This window comes from Aulonocara stuartgranti, assembly GCF_965226115.1.
Source record: "Aulonocara stuartgranti genome assembly, chromosome: 2".
NCBI lineage: Eukaryota > Metazoa > Chordata > Actinopteri > Cichliformes > Cichlidae > Aulonocara > Aulonocara stuartgranti.
In genome coordinates this window covers 37,549,606-37,573,517 of record NC_138940.1, presented here as the reverse complement: position 1 = coordinate 37,573,517, position 23,912 = coordinate 37,549,606, and the positions used below count along the sequence as shown (strand labels likewise).

The following is a 23,912-nucleotide window of genomic DNA, read 5'->3' as shown; positions in this document are numbered from 1 at the left end:
TGCAGGTGGGGAGAGAGTCTACACATGAGCACACTCAGAGTTTTAGCTTGACCTCTGCAATGTCACATGTTACCAAGATGCATCTTGGCAATTGTCCTGCACTGAGGGGATTTGTGGAAAGAAGAAGAGGGACGAGAATGGAGAAAAGGATAGGTTGTTGGAGTCAGCCCCGGATTTATGTGCCTGTAACAGAGCCATTTACGAGGACACAGTTGCCCCTTTTCTTCAGGCGGAGTTGCTTGTTTGCCTCAGAAGCTGCTGTGCAAATATTAGCCGTCATGGTGCACCTGCTACCATTGCGGGATTCTCTCCATCTCTCTACCCTGTAACGATATACACTTCATTTGTCAAGCACACAATGGTTGACAGACACACAATAAAGGGGCATTTCAGCAATGGCTTGGCCCTGCATTTATTCCCTGACACGGGGTAAACGGTGATATGACCTCCCTTCCCCCATGACTGGTGCTGCTCTGCTTTAATCTGGGCTAACAGGCGTCATGCACGAGGACTGGTCACTAACAGACCACAATAGTCATAAGGAGATGACCACAGGTTGCCAACACCACAAACCTCATCTACACATGGCTTTATAACTCATGAAAGACATCATCGTGTTGGGGATGGTAGATGGCAGTATGCATTTGTCGATGGAGGGATTAATCTCATTGTCTCCTTATTCAAAGAGCTTCAAATCCAGTTAATACCCCCTTTTCTCATAAATATTTATTGTTGCATGTTGCTAAACTATGCCGGCCCTGTGTTCCCCACTACTGAACTATAGTTAGACTTTTTCTCACTTTAAAGACAGATATTTTATCATTTTCTTGTGAATACAGTTGTTAATTAAACCTCAAATGATACCTTTCAATGCTGTGACATATGTAACATTTTAGTCGACCAGTTCAGAAAATCAAAAGACAGATGATTTCCACTTAAATTCGATCTTAAATAAATGATCTTTTAATGGTTTTGTAGCTCGCAATGTGGCTTTAAGCCAAACTAACTGATGCTTGTAAGAAGTTCCACATTTGTGCTAAAAGCTAAAAGATGAGTTGTAATTTACAAACTAATACTTGGACACAAAAGAACCAAACAAGCCTGTTATTTTAAAACATACACAGAAAACCCATATTTAAAAAACAAACAAACTGAGTCTTCAAAACTAACTAGCTACATATTACATACCTAGGAGACGTATACATATTTGCAAGTATATGTTTTATTTATGGGTTCCAAAATGTAGATGGTGCTGAGGGTGTGCCGCTGTGTTGCCAAGTGTACCATAAACTATAATATCCAAACAACATGAAGCACAAAGTGTTTATAGACCTCTTTGTTCTCCTCGGTCTCACTCTGTGCAGCTGCCCTCAGTGTGCCCTCTCTTCTTTTTAACATATTGCTTTGTGCGTGTGTCTGGGATGTGCTCAAACGCACACATGCCTGTGAACACAAACACCACTACCCTCAGCTGCACAGAGACGGGGGTCCCTGGAGTGGGCAACAATTACTGCGTGTATCATTGCTTACTCATTATGTCTGACAGGCCACACCACTCTGCGCTCCCCGCTGTCTCCCGCGCATTGCCTCCTGCATCATCCTACTTCCCAGTGCAAACACTAGCGCGGTGTGGTCGCTTGTGCAGGTCACCGTCCATTCATGCAGGGCTTCAGTGAAAGTCACAAGGTGTCAGTTTACTTCTCGCACTTAATATAACAAAGCCTTTTTCCTGCCAAATACCTATACAAACTATTCAAAAACTCTAGCTCAGAAACTATGATGTATTTGTCCTTGGATTCTTTAAACAGATTGTTTAGTGTGCTGCATTCACCTTTATATAATCAAAGGAAATTGTTTGTAATACTGAATATGTGATTAGAAGGCCACCAGCAATAAAATGTAAGTTAAACTACTTATTTTAGAATTGATTTAAAGGTAAATGTGTTACCTTAAGAAACCCTGTAAATTTGAATCATATTGTGTCAATCCTCTAGTCAATAGATTCTTCAATCAGTAACATAAATTATCAACAGAATTGGCTAAATGTAATGATTATATGTAGCTTTTTGTAACTCGATATTGCATATGTTCAGATGCACTGGATATAGGCAGAAAAACAAGATCTTTGAAGAAAAATGCACTGTGTGAATTGTAGGGGTTAGACTGACGTTAATGCACAGAATGCAATAAAGCCACTTACACTCGGAAAACACCCGAGCTGTTGCAGAAAGTCACAATTTAATAAACCTAACAGAGCCGTGTTGTCTTCAGAAAACAGACAAGATGCGTCCCACATAACAACAGCATCATCCGCCTGACCCCACCTTCAAATCACAAATACCACTGGTGGCAAGCTGAATCCCCAGGGTGACGGGGTCAACACCACCTGAAAGGCTTTTCTTAACTTTTTTATGCTCTTGCAACTGCAAATACCAGAAACATCTCAATCACTTATGCTGTAAAGCTTCTGATTATTCTGGATTACAAGCATAGTATTGCTTCTGCTTGCAATATATCGCCTGAAGTTAATCCCAACACACTTTTGTCAAACAAGGGCAAAATGCAAATAGGGAGTCAAGACTCCAATTAATTGGCCATAGATATGCAGCTACATGAAACCATTATTGAGGAGCAAATGGCTTTAACTTTGTTTCTAATGTAATATAAACTTTAATTAATAAAGTGTGTGATGAAGTGGAGACTTATCAAACAAGCCCTGTGTCCATTAAGGGCCCTAAACCCTCACAAGGCAGTCTTATTAAACCCTGTTTCAAAACGTGTTTATGAGCCCCATGGAGAAAAAACAGGGAGAAATGCCGAGACATGAAGAAAAAGAAATGAGTTTGTGTAATTAGTGAAAATTAAGAGCTTTTAATCCAGGAGGAGGGATGGTAGAAAGGGAAGTATGGAAGAAGAGGGAGTTAAGAGGGAAGTATTGGCACGGTGAGATGGGTGGGAGGGACTGTGGAACTAATGCTTAGCTTACTTTTGTTTGCCCCTGAAGAAATGAGCCAGGACCCAAAAGCACACACCTAATAAAGGAACTCATAATAAAAATATGGTTATTTTTGTAGGGGGCTTTGAAAGCACAGCTCCCTTCACCTAGAGGAGCCCTTTGTTGAAAAACATAGTAGGGCCTCGTCACATTTTCGTACCCAGTCGTGGGGTTAGATGCATATTCAGTTTCATTTCATAACTGTATATGAGTATATGATTTGATATTGTCAGATATTTCATTCCCTTGATTTGGAAGTAGATCGTATTGCATTTTTTAAAATTCTGTAGATAAAAGTCATTTTCTATTAAGCTAAAAAATAATCAGTTTTATACGTGTTGGTGTTCCTACAGCACCCGTGCACGTCTTTATCTCAGTTGAAGGCTTCTCAGACTTTATATTATCTACAGAAATGTTATTTCCTGGTCCGTCTGAGGGTGGCATTTCTTTGCTCCATTTCATGACATACATCGAGACAACGTCTGCTGACAGTTTCTGCTTCACTAGCCCTGACCTTCTAAAATGAATCCAGATGTTTCAAGTGATGGACAGAAGAAGTGAAGACCGAGGGAGCAGTCATGTTTTGGAGACAGGGTGATAGTATTACATTAGATGGGAAAGTACAGTCATTCCCTCATCACAATTTTCACTGCTACAGAAAATAATGCAGACCCCAGTCAACGGGGCTGGCATGACATGCTCATCTCGGTCATCCTCCTGTCCAGATGTGATGTATTTTTCATACCCCAGTGAAATGTGATTTCTTATTCTTTATAGATGATTTAGAACTCTCATTGAATAGATCTTTTATCTGGATTTTTACTATATGTTTACTTTGTTGAAATATATAACATGAGAAATCTAACTTTTTCCCCTTCCTTTATTTTTGCTTTGATGGATAATGGAAAAAACAAACTCCTTGTTTTACGTGCGTTCCAGTCCAGCTTACAGCAACAGGCAGATGGTAAATTCAGAGTTAACTGCTGACAATTACTTCATCCGGCATATGAGATATACAGCCAACACATATTCCTGTTGAATTCCTGCCCAGACTCCAGTGCTGCGTGTTTTGTCATTTTATGATTGTCCCACCCTTTAAGCAACAAGTAATACACAGCATTTGTTTTAAATGAAGATACTCAAGAGAGAGATTAATCAGCATTAAACACCAGGACACGTGCGCATATGTTTTTGTGTTTAACTAACATTGGTCTAAATAGAGATAAAAAAAATCTGGTGGCATGTTTTTGTTATTTTTGTGAAATGATGACTATTTTTGTTTAAAAATTGTCTAGAATTTCTGAATTGCATTCATTCTAGCCTTTATAGTTAGACATCTGTGGTTGGTTGTTGCTCTAAAACACGCACTGCAAATAAAGTTGAAAGGAATGGCAATTTACTGGCTACATTCAAGATGGTCTGCCATTACTGTAGACTGTGTTTGTAAGTGAAGGGAATGGGGTACATGTAATGTATCCACTACCTTCCACTATACACTTTGTTCTCCTGGGAAATGAAGCCAGTGTGGGCTGCCTTTAAATCTGGGGAGTCCCATAAGGCAGGGGCCCATCAATGGCCAATGGGAATACTCTGTGAGCTCCCAGCTCTGATAAGAAGACAGCTACCTACAACAGAGGAAGAGGATGGACAGAATGAATGAGGCTGGGAGACAGTGTGCAAGAGAGGAAGAGTAAGGTGCTGCCATTATTTAAGGGAGAACAGGTGAAAGTGGGATGCTGCTTATGCTTTGCTTTAAAAATGAGCCTAATTAAAACGCGTGGGATACTAGCCTATTAAATAAGGATGGCATAAACACATTGTATATGTATTTTTTTAAATTTGTTCTGCAACTTTGACACACTCACACAGACACATGCACAGGCAAAGGCTATAAACATGGGGACATTTCTCTCTTGTGCGCATGCGCCAACCAGCGTGTAGCCTGTTACAGTCGCTCCTGCTTTTCTCTTAGTTTAGCTCTTTTTTCTTACGTATTCTTTTTTTTTTCTGACTTGTATTTTCCTCCGTTTTCTATCTCTTACTCAATCATGTGGATTGAGAGAGTTTTTGTTCTTCTGGTGGCCGTGGAACTGTTACTTTTATCATGGAACGGGACCGCGGCACATCTCCTACACGCACGGACTGTTTACTCCAGAGATCAGCTGATCGCCCTGATGCCGGCCGGCTCGCTGGCCAGGCCCGCAGAAGTGCCCGCAGAAGTACCAGCTGAAATTTGGAGGAAAACACATCGGGGATGCAGAGGTCAAGGACAGAAGAGAAGAAAAAAGGTGACGGTGAGACAGCGGAGGCTCGAAGCGAGGAGGAGGTTTAAACCGTGTCTGCCGTCTATCGTGATGGGAAATGTGCGATCGTTGGCAAGTAAAATCGACGAGCTCTCAGCACTGGTACGGAGTCAGAGGGAATACCGAGAGTGTAGCCTGATGTGTTTCACCGAATCATGGCTGCACCAGGTCATTCCCGATGAGAATGCTTCCGTGGAAGGCTTCCACACTGTTCGGGCGGACAGGGACAGCATCGCTAGCGGTAAGCGTAAAGGAGGTGGGCTTGCTGTTTTAGTTAACAACCGGTGGTGTAACCCTGCCAACATAACAATCAAAGAAAGGATTTGTTGCCCGGACACTGAACTGTGTGCTGTTGGACTCAGGCCGTATTATTTACCCAGGGAATTCTCTCACGTCATCTTGGTGGCTGTTTATGTTCCCCCCTCTGCTAACCCCACAGCTGCATGTGACACTATCCACTCTGCCATAGCTCGGCTACAGACTCAGCACCCGAGTGCCTTTATTGTGATCTCGGGTGACTTCAACCATGTATCACTGGACAATACACTACCAACATTCAAACAATATGTGGACTGTCCCACCAGGGGAGAGAAAACTTTAGACTTACTGTATGCTAACGTCAAGGATGCATACAGCTCCTCCTCCCTCCCCCCACTTGGTAGGTCAGATCATAACCTGATTCACCTCACCCCCCGCTATGTGCCAATTGTGAGGAGGGAACATGTGACCACCAGGACTGTTAGGAGGTGGTCAGAGGAGGCAATAGCGGAACTACAGGGCTGTTTCGAGGTGACCGACTGGGAAACACTCTGTGAGCCTCACGCCGAGGACATCAATGGGCTTACTGAGTGTATCACAGACTACATAACTTTCTGCACCGACTCCATTGTTCCAGCTCAGACTGTTCATTGTTACCCAAATAACAAGCCGTGGGTGACTAAGGACATCAAAGCCCTCCTCAACAACAAGAAGAGGGCTTTCAGAGGGGGCAACAAAGAGGAGGTGAGGAAGGTCCAGGTGTTACTAAAGGACAAGATCAGAGAGGCTAAGGACAATTACAGGAGGAAGCTGGAGTGGAAACTCCAGCAGAACAGCATGAGAGAGGTGTGGAGGGGCTTGAAGACCATCACTGGATTCAGGCCAACCAACAGCAGGGGAGCTGAGGGAGGTGAGAATAGAGCCGACGAGTTGAATCTGTTTTTCAATAGATTCGACACCACAGTGTCTGCTCCCACCCCCACAACCTCACCTGCAGTCAGCCTGGAATCCAGAGCCACACCACTGTGCCAGCCTCTCTCTTCACATGTTGCCTCCTGTGAGATTCCTGACACCCCTCCCCCACCCATCACCTTCACTCAATACCAGGTTGAGATGCAAATGAGGAGACTTCACTCAGGCAAGTCTGCTGGACCAGACGGAGTGAGTCCCCTCGTCCTCAAGGCCTGTGCCCCCCAGCTGTGTGGAGTCTTTCATAAACTGTTTATGCTGAGTCTGAGTCTGCAGAGGGTCCCGGTGATGTGGAAGACATCATGCCTCGTCCCTGTACCAAAGACGCCTCGTCCCAGTGGCCCCCAGGATTACAGGCCCGTGGCACTGACCTCCCACATCATGAAGACCCTGGAAAGGCTCATCCTGGACCAGCTGCGACCCATAGTAAGACCACATCTGGATCCCCTTCAGTTCGCTTATCAGCCTCGTCTCGGAACAGAGGACGCCATCATCTACCTGCTCAATCGTGTCTACACCCATCTGGACCAGCCGGCGAGCACTGTGAGGGTCATGTTTTTTGACTTTTCCAGTGCTTTCAACACCATCAGGCCGACCCTCCTGGGTGATAAGTTAGCAGCGATGCAGGTGGATGCTTCTCTGGTGTCCTGGATTGTTGATTACCTGACAGGAAGACCACAATATGTACGTCTCCCACAGTGTGTGTCTGACAAGGTGATCAGCAACACAGGGGCACCACAGGGGACTGTCCTCTCCCCCTTCCTCTTCACCCTCTACACCACAGACTTCAGCCACTGCACAGAGACCTCCATCTTCAGAAGTTTCCTGATGACTCTGCGGTGGTTGGATGCATCAGCAGGGATGATGAGACAGAGTACCGGGCTGTGGTCGACTCCTTTGTCACGTGGTGTGAGCAGAATCATCTGCAGCTCAACGTGGCAAAGACCAAGGAACTGATCGTGGACTTCAGGAAGACCAGGAAACACTTGACCCCTGTTTCAATCCAGGGGGTCAGTGTTGACATTGTGGAGGACTATAAATACCTTGGAGTACACATTGACAATAAACTGGACTGGGCTAAAAACACCACAGCACTTTACAGGAAGGGCCAGAGTCGTCTCTATTTTTTGAGGCGACTGAGGTCCTTCAACATCTGCCAGAAAATGCTGAGGATTTTCTATGAGTCTGTTGTGGCCAGTGCGATCCTCTATGCTGTTGCATGCTGGGGAGCAGGCTGAGGGTCGCAGATGCCAACAGACTTAATAAACTGATCCGTAAGGCCAGCAATGTTGTGGGGATGGAGCTGGACTCCCTCAAGGTGGTGTCGGAGAGGCGGATGCTGTCCAAGATAAAGACAATGTTGGATAACACCTCCCACCCACTCCATGACATGCTGGTCAGTCACAGGAGCACGTTCAGTGAGAGACTGAGATTACCCATGATGCACCACTGAACGACACAGGAAATCATTCCTGCCTGTGGCCATCTCCCTGTACAACGCATCCACTTAACACACTGTTTGCTGCTACAGCTACACATGTTTCTTTTCCAACTATTTATTTATAAGTGACTTATGTATGTATGTATGTATATATATGTATATATTGTACTATTCTTAGTTAGCGTATTGTCTGTCTTGTCTTAATGTTGGTTTAAAATGGAGCACTGTAACAAAAAATAATTTCCCCCAGGGATAAATAAAGTATTCTGATTCTGACTCTGATTCTGATTCATCCCGCATCTGATGAAATTGGTAGGCAGAAAAGGTGTTCTGTCCTTCACTGGTGGCCTACTTTGAAAGTTAAATAGAAACTACTGGAAAAATAGAATGCCAATATAGTACTTAATATGCGAGCATATCAAGCCTAGTGCAATGCTGTGGAGGCACAGCTGAGAGGAATATGAAACTGCCGGGCCAGGTGCTTGGTTCCCCCGAGACAGTAGGGACCGGAGGGTTTGGAGAACAGAGGAGGTGTTTGAAGTCCTGGAGGACGGTGCTGATTGTGGGTGGTATGGGAAGTCATAAGTTGCAAAAACACATGCTGCCGCCTGGTTGTCTGAAATAGGCTGCAGATAACTGGTTGCTGCAGTTATCTGAGCCTGAAATGCATGTGCAACTTGGAGGTGTTGCAGATTCATTTTCTGTGTTCTTGTTTGAAGTTCTTATGAAAGAGGATTATAAATTTTTCAGACTGCAGAATTGGAACTGTCCTCTGGATTCATCCTAAAATGAAGGAATGCCATTTATATATATATATATATATATATATATATATATATATATATATATATATATATATATATATATATATATATATATATGTGTGTGTGTGTGTGTGTGTGTGTGTGTGTGTGTGTGTGTTGTTGTTTTTTTTTTTTTGAAGTAAAGGTATTTGGAAAAATTAGATACCGAATCCAGCAAATATCTGAATTAATGCAAAGTTAGTATAATTTATGCACCTTAGTCATTCATTTATCCATATATTACAGCTCTACCATTGGTAGATCTATAAATCAAAAGTATGTCTATAGAGCAATTCGAAGGTAGTGGGGAATGAAAAGTGAGATGCTGGAAAATATCTATCTGTCCATCTATAGTCATAGGCAGACATCTCTGAATTCCATGGGTTACATGGCTGGCATGAGTCTTCTGTATATCCCCTTTCTAGATGAATATTTCTCCACCTTCAATAGAGGATTTATCCGTTGCTGTTGATTCTGTGAACCTCTACTTCTCTCCAGTCCCAGCACTCCTACAAGGATCTGTGTGAATCAAGCGATATGGTTGGAAGCAGAAAAGGAATAAAAAATGGGAATTTAGTCGCGGTGCACTTTTACTTCACATGAGTCTTGATCAGTAATACTTTCAAATTCTAAAAATGTTCATTCTTTTGTCTGTCTGACTTTAGAAAAGTCTCTGATTTCTGTCATGTTATTTCAGACTGGCTTTTAAATGACTGTATCATTCCCGAGAGCACACTATAACGCATAGCAGTCACACCACTCAGTGTCGTGAAGTAATCATCTGTACATATTTTGCTACAGTACATGTTGATTCACGTGGACGCATTTCTCAGGTGGAGCCCAACAGTTCAGAGGCTGCTTAGTGAATGACAGCAATAACCGTTCAGAGCAGCAAATTGCTTAAGCGATGTACTTACATGTCAAAGCACCACAAACCCTGCCTTTTAAAGCCGTAATGGCAGTATTTTAGTTTTTTACTGTGGTTTCACCAGAGTGGTATCTTAAAAGCACATGAAATGTAGAAATATCATTTATTTGGAGGTCGAAAAAACTGTATTGTACTGTGCCGTATGTGCAGTTGCCCTGCAGCTTTCCCTTGTTATACAGTGACAGTGTGCTAGTGTGTGGTTTGAAGTTTGATATTGTGCTTTCAAATGTTTCATATTTTGCAGCGTACCGAATGCTGAATACGATACGCTATGCACAGCATATTAAGCATTCATAAGTTGCACAATGGAATAAACAGATTATGTGTATTAGTGTAGCATCTGTATGAATGTGTATTGCTGACCTTTTCTTTCATTTCAACCCAGATCTGTCTTCTTTGCAGCTGGAGAAATGTCATTGTGATTATTTTTTTTTTTTTGCTTCTATGATATGTCTTGGCAAGATCCAACAATTTTTCTTTGACTTGTATGCGCTTATGCTTTAATATTTCAGAGGGAAATCGAAACATTCACAAAATATACCTGACAGCTGTCACTTGGCTGGAGATAAACATCTGGTACTCACACAACCTGCTGTTGTTTAAGGCTAGTAAGGACAATGCATGTTGTTGTGAAACACTTTGCATTAATCTTTTGTTTTTTGATCGCGTATTCCAGATGCAGCTATTTAGGTGCATGTTCTTTTATGTGGACATTTTTAATTTTTTTTGCGTCGAAGGTTGTTACCGCCTCACAGAAGGAGTTTTAACATAGACTCATACTAACTAACATACTAAAGGGGCGATCGTGGCTCAAAGAGTTGGCAGTTCGTCTTGTAATCGGAAGGTTGCCGGTTCGAGCCCCGGCTCGGACAGTCTCGGTCGTTGTGTCCCCTTCACCAGAGGGGCCGATGGCGCAATATGGCAGCCTGGCTTCTGTCAGTCTGCCCCAGGGCAGCTGTGGCTACAACTGTAGCTGCCTCCACCAGTGTGTGAATGTGAGAGTGAATGAATAGTGGAAATGTAAAGCGCTATAAAAATGCAATCCATTATTATTATTATTATTATTATTATTATTATTATTATTATTAACTTGTGTGAAGAAAGTAGTTCAGAAGATATCATCAAAGTGATAATGGGTGTGTTATACATTACCTCTTCTTTGGCATGACTAATTTTATTAGCTTCACTAATTGCATTCATGCAATTCATAATTTAGAGCATTATGTTACAGCAACTTCAGGTGTATCAAAATAGTGAATGTGTACGGACTTGAATTATTTCAGTTTTATTAGTCTTTAGTGGAGTGTGCTGATATAGATTGCCTCCTACAAAGATAGAGGTTGATTGTGAACTGAAGGTAAGGGCAACTACTAAAACTCGAGGTCAAAAGCATGGTCTTTATTAGTTTCCTCCATTTGCTCATACACTTCACTATACAAGGAAATCTACACTTAGTGACTTGCTTGGTGCTTCAGCAGCCTTTTTACTGCTAACAGGTCAATACAGAATCCCATCTGAGTCATCCAGGCTGCAAGGTAGCAGCAGGACTCAAACACATCATAATCAGACCAATAAGAGGCACTTAAAGAGTTTGTGCCCCTGCAACAATAGCCCTAATTCTACTGCAGAATCCAGTTACAATCACCCAACTGTAGTCATCAGATGTGGAGTGCCACAGACAAAAGCCAGCTTTGCATTGGGGCTCTAAATTCTTACTTTTTCCTACAGGGCAAAGCCAAATCTGTTATTATCACTCATTAAGCCTGACTAACCTGTTTTTATCCTTTCTCGCTAAACAAAGGTTGGATATGATTATCTGCACTGCATAACATGCAATGTCAAGGCCTTCATACTAGCCAAATAATTACAGGTTATCAGCTTTTGATGGCACAAAATTATAATAAGGAACTTTTCAATTATATATAAAGGTGTCCATTTTACATGTGCATATTTACAGATCAGCTCTCAATACTCAGTCATTAAACTCTCCTGTTGCTCCAGGGTGTTTTTAGTTGCTCCTCACAATTATGCTTTTTAGGTCTCTTATGGATCCTTTAGTGGCCAGCAGCATGGAGTGATTTTACTAACAGAATGTACCACAAGGCCATACAATCTTTGTTTGTGTGTAAGCATGTTACAACGCAGGCTTTCCGAGTACCAAAAACAGCAATATCCAGATTGCTCACATTTTTCATTTTGACTCTCCTGGTATCTTATATGTTACCTGGTTGTTTCTCATTTTGCACGTGTTATTACTCCATGTGTAATTAGGTGAATCTCAACCCAGTACTATATTTAAAAGTCTGAAACAGATATAAAAAAAAGCAGCAGCATGATAGTTGTTCTTATTCAAGGATTAATACTGTAGGGAAACAACACACACTATAAAATCTAGTGCTGAAAATAAAATAAGTGTAGCTGGATGCAATCATAACACAATGGTCATCATTCGGTGTTAGCAAGTAAGAGGAGACATCAGATGAATCAAAGAAACAAGCTACGGAAATATAAAGTATTAGAAATATAAATATAATAGAGCGCAAGGAGAAAAGAGGAGAAAGAGAAATGATCCTTGTAAACCTCGAGGCAGGTGAGGAGCTCAGCAGCTGTGGTTTTGGGAGTTTAATGTAGTTCACGACTGAGCGCCTCTCTTTACACTCATGTTCTCTTTGCCTCGATTTACCTCAATTCTCAGATGCTGCGTGGCGCATCTTTAATCAGGGTACGTCTGCGTTCACTCCTTCACATTCCCACAACATGCTATTCTGCAGCTGTGTGAAGAATAGCCATCAGATAGTGACAGGATTGAAACTGTAAACATGTAGCTTTGAGAAACGCTTTTGTGTTTTTATGCACGTATGGAAGGGGGAACACATATACATTAGTGGCAACCGCATAACCAGCTGTCCTTTAAGTAATAGGGATCTTACAATCACACTGTATTTTCCTATCCCTGTGCTGATTGCCAAGGATAAACCTATTGCTGTTAACAAGTGTGAAGTCAAGCTGCCAGGAAAAGAAAAAGTCATTTCCCCCTCCTCTTGTCCTCATCTCTCTGCAAACCTTGACATTTTCCAGCACAGAAATGTGAAGTATTTCTTAAGTCCTTTCACGCCTCAGTAGACAAATTGGATCAACCTATCGGTTAACCTTCACAAGAAGAAGAGATAATACTTGAGCGCATTTCTTAAAAATAAAACATAAGCATGGACATCTTTTCCTTGTTTGACAACCGTTCATACACCAGTCTTCTTACCATTTTGTTTAGACATATGTTGCCTGTAAGTTTGAGTTTTTAAGCAGTAGTGGTTACAAAGAGAGCTTACAGTTGCATAAGCTGATCTGTCATAACTTTTTAGCCATTAGTCTAAATGCTATAGACTTTTTACAAGTTGCATCTTGATCTGAGGACTTGAAAAGAAGATATATCTATTGTGGCGTGGTGGTAGCACAAGGGTATTTCTTGCCATTTCACGACAGGAAGTGTTTTGGTATAAACCTCATGGTCAGCTGGATCCTGTTGGGGTAGACGCTTGCATGTTCTCCCTGTATCAGTGTGAGTTTTCTCCAGACACTCTAGTTTACTCCCACAGTCCAAAGACATGCTTGTTAGGTCAACTGGTAATTTGAAACATTGGGTGTAGGTGTGGAAGCAAGTGTGACTGGTTGTCTGTCTCTTTGTGTTAGCACTGCAGTGCATTTGTCCACAGTGTACTCTGCCGCTTGCCTGATAGGGCGCAGATGGATGGATATATTCATAGTGTCACAACCTAAGCAAAAGCACACGCAAATGCAGTAAAAATGCAGTTTACAATAAAGATGCCAAATGCCCTGAGACAAAATGCAAATGAAAATAAAACACTTCTTTTTCTTCTTTGTTGAGCATCCTATTTTCATCCTGAAATAATGAACAAGCAATCACAAAAAGAAAAGAACTGGGGTACCCATGAGAGAGAGAGAGAAAGGGGAAAGAATAACTGCTTTATAAAGAGAAAAAAAAGACAGATTATGTTCTGTCAGCTGACAAATGTACAAAATGCAACCCTGTCGAATATACTCAGAAAGTAGGACAGTCACTGCGCACACAACCCAAGCAGTGTTTTTCTCTATTAGACAGTAGAAATCCCAGAAAACAAAGAAACAAACAAAAAAGTAGTAACTTAAAAAGCACAATTAGTCTTTGTGCTAGAGGAATGCATTTAATTTCAAAGATGAGACCCTAAATGGAGTGCCTAAACTGCAATTTGAGTATTCAGAAAGACTCAAGATTTTATTTATTTATTGACATTTGATGATAAACCACATTTCATTTTATACCTCTACAGTAAACACATTAAATCCTACATGTGAATATGACAGTCATTGGTTTAGCTACGGCTTTTTTCTGCTGCTTTTGCTTTTTAAGAGTCTCTCTGAAGGCCCACAAGTAAAACTGACATCCGTATTGTCTTGTAGCCTCCAGTGAGACAGCCCACAAACATCTTTCCTTGTATTCCTTTTAAAAGTGACCAGCAGTACAGGTGCACGTCCTAAAATCTCCAACTATTTCAGCTTCTTTAAGTGTACTCGCTGGGCTTGGTCCAGTGCAGCATTGAACTGGTGGAGGTAATAGAGACCACAGGGACATCAGTAATCCTACCAGTTGTCCAAGGAACAGACTTAGTTTCAAATCTCTATTCTTCGTCCCCCTCATAGTCATACAAGCTGAGCTTCAGCGTCGTCTCCTGAATGCTAAAGTTTTGACTGCGTGACAGGGTCTTAAAGAGACGGCAGGTGCAGTCATTTGGACCATCAGCTAGTGCCTTCCCACCAGCGCCCAAGCGTGTTGGGTCACAACAAAGTGCTTTGGCATAACCAGAGAAAGGTTTCTCAGAACTGATTGGATGTCAGGCTCAATCCATTCACTGCCCCCAGGAGCATGTCTCCATGACCAATTTAAGAGAAAGAGTTGGAGCCTTCCCACACTCCCCTGCCTGTGAGAGAGGCCAATAGTCATTTGTAGATGTGTGCAGATTAACTACACGTGTTAAAAGGCGACACCAAGCCCCAGGTGATTAACGGTGCTCAGAGTTACTGATTCTTTTTCTCAGGGTTTGTTGTTGTTTTTGTTTTGTTTTGTTTTTAAATTGTATGTAGTTGATGGTAATGTTTTACTGTGTGTTTTGAACGGCACCATCATTTCTCCTCCCTGCATAAATATCCTCAGTATATTAGATGAATTATTGACTGTGCTAAACTATGTGGATGCTTCCAGTTTGGATAAGAGTTTAGGTAAATCAAACTGACACCATCTGTCTCTGGATTCATAACATCTTTTGTACTCTTAAATAGATCCTAGATATACCCCCAAATTACAACAATAGTACACTACCAGTTAAGTATGTAATTATATATAAATATGTATAATCTTGTTATTCCTGCTTTAACTGACAAAAACTTACAATTTTTATGGGAAATATACACCATTTGCAAAGTCCAGGGCACTAAGGGAGATCTGTCTTGTCTCAATTGGAAGAGGAGGTGTTTTTCTCCCTGGGCTCTGCTCCAGGCCCAGCTGCATACCTTCCACCGTGGGCTTAGCCTCTCCCTGCATACTGAAAACATCACTGGCCATAGGTCAAAGCGTCACTCTGCAGGACTCATCCTGCATTCTGTACACACACCTTTTATTTAGACATCTCGGATAATCAGAACCAGATGCTTTCAGATAGTAGAGCCGGTAACTCGAGAGAACTATTGTGAGCTTGAAAACTCATATCGTCATTTATGACTCAGGGTGCGCATACATATTTTCTGGAAGTGTGTTTTGACACAGTGGTGTGCTCACACTAATATTTAACACCCTATCCACAGTTACCATCATCATAATCATTATTAGCCACTTCCCCCTCTCCCTGTTATCATTAGGCATGATGATGATTGCATGGTTGAGAGCTACATCTACATCTCTCTCTCCCACCCAACTGCAGCTTCATTCTCATGGCTAACCTTGAGCTGAAGAGTCTTTCTAAAATAAAATCATCTTCAACGTTTTAGTTATGTCAAGGTTAGAACCTAGCAAAGGAAAAAGGTGCTTGAATTTGTTCTCTTGCTGCTAAGAGATCTGGTTTTCCCAATCCACAGGGAACAATTGGTCTAATAAAAAAGAGTAAAGATGTATATTCATGCAAATGTCACGTGTTAATCGCAGTGTGAGTATTCTGTTTTAACAAGGCTGAGTTTGAATGGGGGGGGATGGGGCTTTTTTGGCGTTTTCATGGTCCAAAAGTGTGTACTTGGGGGGGTTGGTATTCACACAGTGGTTTGACTTTGGCTTTGAGAGTGAGACATCTGTGAGCCTTTGTGTATTAGAGAAACTTAGTCATGGATTTCATTGGTCATATGTTAAGTTTAATTCTTGAGTGTGTGCTCTGTTTTTTTTTTCTGTTTTCTCTAATTAGACGCTGAAAAGTCTTTACCCTCTCATAAGACATTTAACTGGGCTCCTGCTCATTATAATTTACTCCACAATTGATAAGACAGCAAGCATGAATTGGTGCTACCTTCACTGTATCCATGCCATTCACCCCACCAAAATGTTTTACAGAGTGATTGTTTTAAACAGAGATGCTGAACATGAAAGGAATTTGCTGGCTACTTCGCGATCTGTGTACACACCACGCCTCTGTGGAATTGTTTTTTCTGTGACTGAGGCCAGTGACTTTTCCTCAGAATGCATCTCCTTTAGACAAACTGGCAGCTCTCCAGTAGCTCAATCCTCAGTGTGAGTCCCTGAGATGGAGGACAGGGCACATGTTTGCAGGCAGATTGCACATTTGAAGGAATAAATTGCTTTGTAGAGGACCAGACTCCACATTGCCTGTTCCACTCTGTGTTCTTTTGCCTTTAAATATGTTTGTCGAAGACCTGTCATCTGCAGTTTTCTGTTATTTCTTTTCAAGGCCCGCTTATTTTCTGGTGACTGGTGCTGGGGCTCAGCCGGATGGTCTGTGTCCGGAAGTGAACATGTGGTAGTGTTTAGCTTTGTAATGCCCTGGGTTTTATGGACGTCTTGAGGGAGATATTGCATGGAAGGCACCCAGGATAGTGTTTCTGGGCCAGCAAACAGACTGGATATCCAAGTGTTGGAGAACTCTTGTTATCACAGAGTTTCCCAAGGGTATACCTCAGTCCAAGGCCCACAGAGAAGGCTTAACATGGAAGCCAAGTCATCTTTAATAGGCCAAGTCGTTTTTTTTCCTGCTCAAACATTCACGTATTTTGTTCGTTAAAACCTCTATCAATTTGGTGACTCCTTTTGGCATGGAGCAAGCTTTAACTCCCCCTCAGTTAATGTAATGTGTTACAATTACAGTCACCAGAGGATTCTCTTCATGTGGTTCTGCTGGCGCCAGCAGAATTTCCATGTGTTTTGTTTAAACATGATTTCAAAACATTTCCTCCCCGACAGTCTTCTCAAATCTTTTCAGCCTTGCAAGTTAAGATGTAACAACAAATCCATGTGAATTAAAACTACTTTTCACTGGTACATTTTCCATACTAAACTTACACAACCCATGTCATGTCAAAAGCATTTGACCCTGTTGTTTGCCTTGGAGAAGAATACGGCCCAAGAATAAGCTTCCTGAAAGTTGAGCTTTAGATAGTACAGTAGGGTGCAAATTTCAATAAACGTTTCTTCCTTCTTTCATGAACTGAGTACTCTCGATGAAAAATGTATTCCTCACCCAGACCATCGCCCAATTTTACCAAATAGCAATAATTACATGATTATATTAGCTTTTAATTAGAATTCTGTTATCACTACGTGTTCATCTGACTGCCTGACACAGAAATAATGCATCTATGTGATAGGACTCCATTGTACACAGAAGCGAGGGAACCAACAAGCTGCCAAGAAACCTCCAACATTGTTCCCGCCACAAATGGTGCTTCGCTGCATGATTGCTTGAAAGATTCCATTAACAAATATAACTGTGTGCATGAAAGATGTCATTGTTGTGAAAGTATTACATTTTAGCCACTGGGCAAGTAATAAAACACGTCTAAATATTGACACAGGGTTTGATCAGCTGCTGTGGCCCTACACGTTAAGCTTTCTTGGCAGAAAAGGAGTCACACACATTCCCAAAGTTGGATTTTGGTGGAAATAAAAAGTAAAACTTTTGTCAAAATGTAACTTTGTCTCAAGCCATGTGGAGTTTGGAATATTTAGTAACTATCTGACAGCTCCTGTGTTTTGAACACATGTACAGAACTTCTTTATTGTTGCGGCCAACCATCTGGTTATATGCCACCTATAGTCATCCTCCCCACACACCTGGGACTCCAACTAGTGTGGCAGCTTGAATGTGTGCAAGCCCTCCAGGGCCCATCAGTCCACATGCAGTGCCCAGAGGAAACATGTGACATGTGGCATAATTGAGTCAGCCAGCAAATACTGTTGCAGAAATCAGCCTAGTGATGCCACTACTCAGTGCCCAGTGGGAGAGCTCTGAGCCGTATAGATGGTTTTAGAAAAAAAAATATGCCTGTTTCATATTATAGAGGGCACTGTTTTTATGTTTAAATTGATATAGCACAAGGCCCTTGGGACTAGGGTAAAGACAGCTAAGGCACTGACCAAAATGGCCGGGATCTCCTTGTTGAGAATTTGAGGTACTGAAATGAGAGATTCAAGAGGCCGTGTGGAAAATGTGGAGGTTGAAAAGAACACTTTGGTGCCAAAAAGCAGCCTCCTCATGGCTCAGTTTGCTCTCTGTCTATGGGGCATTGTTTCCTCGTATTTTCATTTATTTATTTATTTCCTCCTCCTCAGATCCTTTGTTCGTGCCACATAGGAAATGAAGGATGATTTCTTTGTTGGTTACTGGCCCTGCACTGTATATTGGATTTGTTGTTTTTTAACTCATTAATATTTTTTTTTGCGTCTGTTTTCTTTGAGGAATTCAGACGTTCTGGCATGACATAAGAGAGAGAGATAGATAGATATTAGTAATTATTTTTAGTTACTAGTACACAGTGTACAGTAGTACAGTAAAATAAAAATAATTTCATTATTTAATTACTTTGTAGAACAGTCATTTATTACTTTTGGCTTTTTCAGTAGTGCTATTGCGTTCTTCCTAATTACTTGTAATTGTTAATAAAGGTACCTTCCTGGCAAAGATTAAACTAAAACACTATCCATTAAAATATTGAAATAAAGTGGGATTTTCTCTTATGACATTAACTTAACTGCAAGTATGTATGAGGGTTGTGCCTTGTGTAAAACACTTAAAACACAGCCACTAATGAATTGGCTAACATCCTCTTCCTAAATGCATTTATGAATTCTCAAGTCCCACGTCTCACCCTTTCTGTTGGCATGTGCACACTCGTGTATTATATTGCAAGTTAAAGTGCTGTGTCCTACAGCCTCCTGAAGGATCACGCTATTATTTTGACAGAAAATCAAACCATAATACTTTGTGTAGCATTTGTATTATAGGTACAGCGTTTTACCAGTAGTAAACAACTGCATCCCAAATGTCATGTGCGTCCTTGAAAGCACTTGAGTTAGGCAGGTGCCTTTAGCATTCCTTCTTCTGGCTGCCCAGGAGATGTTGCTTCTTTGAGTCTTTCTTCAAATATGCAAGCCTGCGCTGAGGGAGCAGATTGTTTGTTCTAGATTTCCTGGGAGACTCCCACCTTGGGCTTAAACTGAGCAGTTGTGATGATTAGCAACAAAGTGTGCTGCCTCTCATAAACCACTGGGGGAGAGCGAAGGATCTAAGGAATCTTCTTTCTCATGTTGCTGCATTTTTATTCTGAAGTCTCTCCTGTACTGTAATTACAGTTTAACAGATTTAGGTGGACACAGGTGTTAAAGTTGTCTGACAGTGCACCTGAATTCCACCACAGAGGCTTGTTTTGTATGAATAAAGTAGAATTACGTTCAGTATTAGCAAATTCTCTGTGAAATCTCACAGCCAACTAAGTTATTAGGTACTGGTCTTATTATTTTGGACTTTTTGGACATTTGATAATTGTGATAGTGCTGTCTACCGTTATGCTATTTTTCCCCAGCTTCAATAACATAGTTGAGACAAACATTAACCTCCTAAGGCCCGAACTCTTCCACGGCAGCATTTTTAATTTCTCTTTGATATTTGGGCTGATTGGGGCCCGATGAATGTAAAAACAAAGAATTACCAGATTTTTTCTTTTTATCTTATTTTTGTTTTTAAGAAAAATCAGAGCCACAAATGAGGATATTCATTTAAAATGTTGATAGAACAGTAGCAGCATAATGTCCTCGTAAGTGGATCTCAGGCCCTTGTAGAGCAAAATTGAGTATTTTAGTCTAATTAACCCAAAATGTGATGTCCACATATGTGGACGCAGGTCCCAGGAGGTTAAAATGCTTTGATCATGAGCAGATTTCTTCTTTCTGAAACACATCTGAGCATTTAAAGTCCAGCAGGTGATAAATTCATAAAAATAATTCATCATGACATTTAAAGAGTTTAGTTTGCCAAACAAAGTAGAAAAAAGGAGTAGCATGTGTATGATTCTGTCCCCTGCAGGCTCATGTTTTTAGACAAATTGGGTGTTACTGCAGTACTGTTATTGTGGTGTTTCCCCAGTGTGCAGACTCAATAATCTGTCCATTATGAAAACATAGGGTCTCTTCATTCTTAGACAAATTCGTCTATTGTGTTCAGTCACAGACTTAATACTATTTTTTGGGATTTGTGGGGGCTAACACAATTATCTTCCTGGCTCTAGGAAGTTAACAGGCAGGGCCTAAGGGAAGGAGCGGTGCTTATCAACCATCTACCCACTGTCACAATGACAAAAGTGTTGGCACATGCAAATGAAGATAGGAAAGTTGTCTGCAAGACTTTCCTCTGATGCTGCAGATGATTATATTGCCTATTATGTAGTTCCACTTTTATGTTTAAGATTGCTAACATCAATCAGTTCTGCCTATCACCAACCTTATATGACATATGTTAAGGACTGCAGAAAGCAATGCATTCAAATCAGTTCCACTGTAGAGTTTCCATGTATTGCTGCTTATGTGTATAAAATGGCAAAACCATGCACATTTGTGAACATTTTTACCTATTGAAGGTTTATTTATTTAATGTAACACATTTAGAATCGGTGTGACTGTTTCGTATATATTCAGTCATTTATTTTAGGTTTTCACATTAAGTGTAGAATACATCACAGGCTGATCAGTTAGATTACCTGCCAAATGTTTCAGCAGTAGCTGATTAGCTTTTGCCTTTTGTCTAGAGAAAAAAGATGCAGGACCAAAATACTACTTTCCGGGTACTGAAGCAATGGTTTTTAATTGGTTTATGCCATCTGTTGGCATCTAACGCATGTTGTCCTGTACGCTTACTTTTAATATGCATTGAGATTCTAATGTATGTAAATTAATTATTTTTCTATGTTTTGAGAAATGGTGGAAAAATGTTGTTTAATGTCATTCAATTCTTGCTTTTATATAATGGTGATTGCAGTTAGCTTCAAAATTGAGCTTAATAGTATGCTCTTGTCCCCAAAATGAGTATTTCTTATGTTATGTATCTATATATCTACGTATGTAATATTTCTTTTTTTTTTCTTGCAGCAAGAAAAGACCTGAAGGATGAAAATGAAGAAAAAGTGCCACAATTTAAGAAAAAGGCAAAAGAGCTTCGTATCTTGGATGCCAAGACTGCACAGAATCTTTGTAAGTAGATGCAGTTATTTGTCCTACAGAAATGAACCATAACCATAACTGAATGTTCTTCCTCAGTAAGGATGGTGTTTTGTTGAGTTTTTTTAATTGGTATGTAGTGTTTTATTTGCGTCCAAGCCTTTTGATTTGTAAAGCACATTTTTGTTAGAACTGAATACTGAAATTACATGTAGGTGTTTAAAATCACTTGTGGCCGCGACTAGCCTGTTTACCTAGTACAGGTGTATTAAGTCACCTTCCAGGCTTCTTCTTATTTTGCTCTTCAGTTAACATGCAAATGATCTAGAAAAAACAGACAGAACTCCTACTCCTTCTTCTTAAATAGTGTGTGTGCTTGTTAGCATATCTGCCTGTCTGAAAGATTTGGTATAATATAGCTCAGAGTGACAATATAGATCATAACACCTCAACAAATATGAATGTCACATGTTAAGATTATGCCAGTCAGTTGGTGCTTGCTTGTGTAGGCTCTCTCTAGGTACTCCGAGACATGTGTGTTGGGCCGTAGGTGTGAGTGTGAATGAATTGTATGACCAGCAATCAATCTAGAGTGTCTCCTACCTTTTGCCCCATAACTCTCAAAATAGGCTCCAGTCCCATGATGAAATACAAGTGGTTAAAAAATGGATTAATGTTTAGATTGCAGTCCACTCATTTGTTTACATGTGTCTTTTACACTGTTGTTATTTAAGCAGAAAGGGTGAGAATTGTAAACAAGTGATGACATATTCCATAAATAGAGATGTGATAAATTACTTAAATTTGCTAAATATTGAGCACAAGTTTGAAACACAGAAGCCTGTTTGCTGCATTTGTATGATTCTGTCATTGCACGTCATTGCATCCTTGTATGGGCTGTGACAATGTTGATATGATAGGTGTCACTGCCATCTTTTATTATATAACAAGCAGATGGGCTTTGAATTTGACAGGAGGCAAAAATAAGAGTGTAGAAAACCTCACCTTCAGGAAGGAAATGGGTTGGAAGCATGTTGTTGTACTTAGTTATGCAGCTCTCCTGAGCCGCGTTGACACATACTACAGCATCATAGATCATATTCTGTGCGTGCCTCTGAGTTCCCTTTACAGTTTTGATGTTTAGTAGTTTTGAAGGTCCGGTGACTGAGATATGTAGGTAGTTGTAATGTAAATACCATGTTATGTATTGTGGTATAGCAATCATGCGTACCAAAGTCTGATCATTTGAACTTATATTAAGCTTAATGTTGGCTTTTGACTTTAGGGTCAGCCCAAATTAGAGAAATTAACTTTTTGATTATTTGAATGTACATATGAACCTTGTTTAAGAATCATGAAAAGCTGAAAGCTAGTAAATTCAAATTTCAATGAAAAACTAACATATGTTCTTTAACATTTCATATTGCAAATATTTTAAATACAAGAGAGAAGTTGACCAAAGTTAAATTACTACTTAATGTTTAAGAAAATTGTTCATTACAGTGGCCTGCTATTGTACTGAATGTATACATCACACCTTGCAATAATGGTCTTAAGACTTAAATGGTGTTGCATAGACATTTTTTGGGGGGGTTGCAGTTAATGTATAGAAGCTTTGACATAGTGTAGCCCTAAAATCTTAAACTATATATGTATATATGTATATATGTATATACTCTCTCTTCAAAGTTCTTTTCAACTTTTCCTTACAGTACTTGTCATCTATCGGTCTTGTGCCGGTATTTAGCCTTAGTTGGGGATATGTATATATATATATATATATATATATATATATATATATATATATATTAGGGGTGCAACGATACACAAAATTCACGGTTCGGTATTTTTTCGATACAAAAAAATGTTCATGAATATATATTTTAACTCAAAACTACAGTTTTTAGATTTAATGTTGCTGAAACAACAAAATAATTAAAATAAATGGTAAATGGACTGGTTCTTATATAGCGCTTTTCTACTCTTCTGAGCACTCAAAGTGCTTTATATAAATCTATCTGATCGAGAAATCACTCATCTTTGGAAAAGAGAGTTTATTACAGAGAATATGCTGGCCTGAAACTGAATTTAATAAACTCATAAAGGCAACGTAAACAGATTTTTAAAAATAAGGCTTACACTTAGTTAGCTTACTAATAATAATTACAGTAGCTTGTCAAGACAATGTACTACAGTTCATATGAATTTTAATCTTATTCAGTATGTCAGGTGCTTCAAGAGTAGTAAATCTCCTACTCAATATACTTCCCCAACTGGAACAAAAAAGTACTCGGCACAATGCTTTTCTCTCTTTTATCACTTTTCTCTGCCGCTGTTTTTTTTTTTTTTAACACAGCTTGTGCACAATGTAGCAGCTGTATAAAGAGAATTAATAAATGGAAAACCGACATAAAATGCATACTTAATTTAAAATTAGCAAATAAAGCTGGATTACACGGGCAAGAAAATATTAAAATATAAAAAAATATAAAAAATATATATTTTATATATAATGTTTAA

The 23,912-nt window shown here is 40.2% G+C and overlaps 1 protein-coding gene across 6 annotated transcripts in view; it reads left to right on the top strand.

Annotated features, from left to right (window-relative positions):
• Window positions 1-23,912, top strand: part of diaph2 (diaphanous-related formin 2) — a 375,689-nt gene that overhangs the window by 185,582 nt on the left and 166,195 nt on the right. For all 6 annotated transcript variants that reach the window (XM_082548121.1, XM_082548120.1, XM_082548122.1 and 3 more), the window contains one exon: window positions 21,324-21,425. In XM_082548121.1, the coding sequence (XP_082404247.1) occupies window positions 21,324-21,425 (102 nt within the window). The remainder of the gene's footprint in view (window positions 1-21,323; window positions 21,426-23,912) is intronic.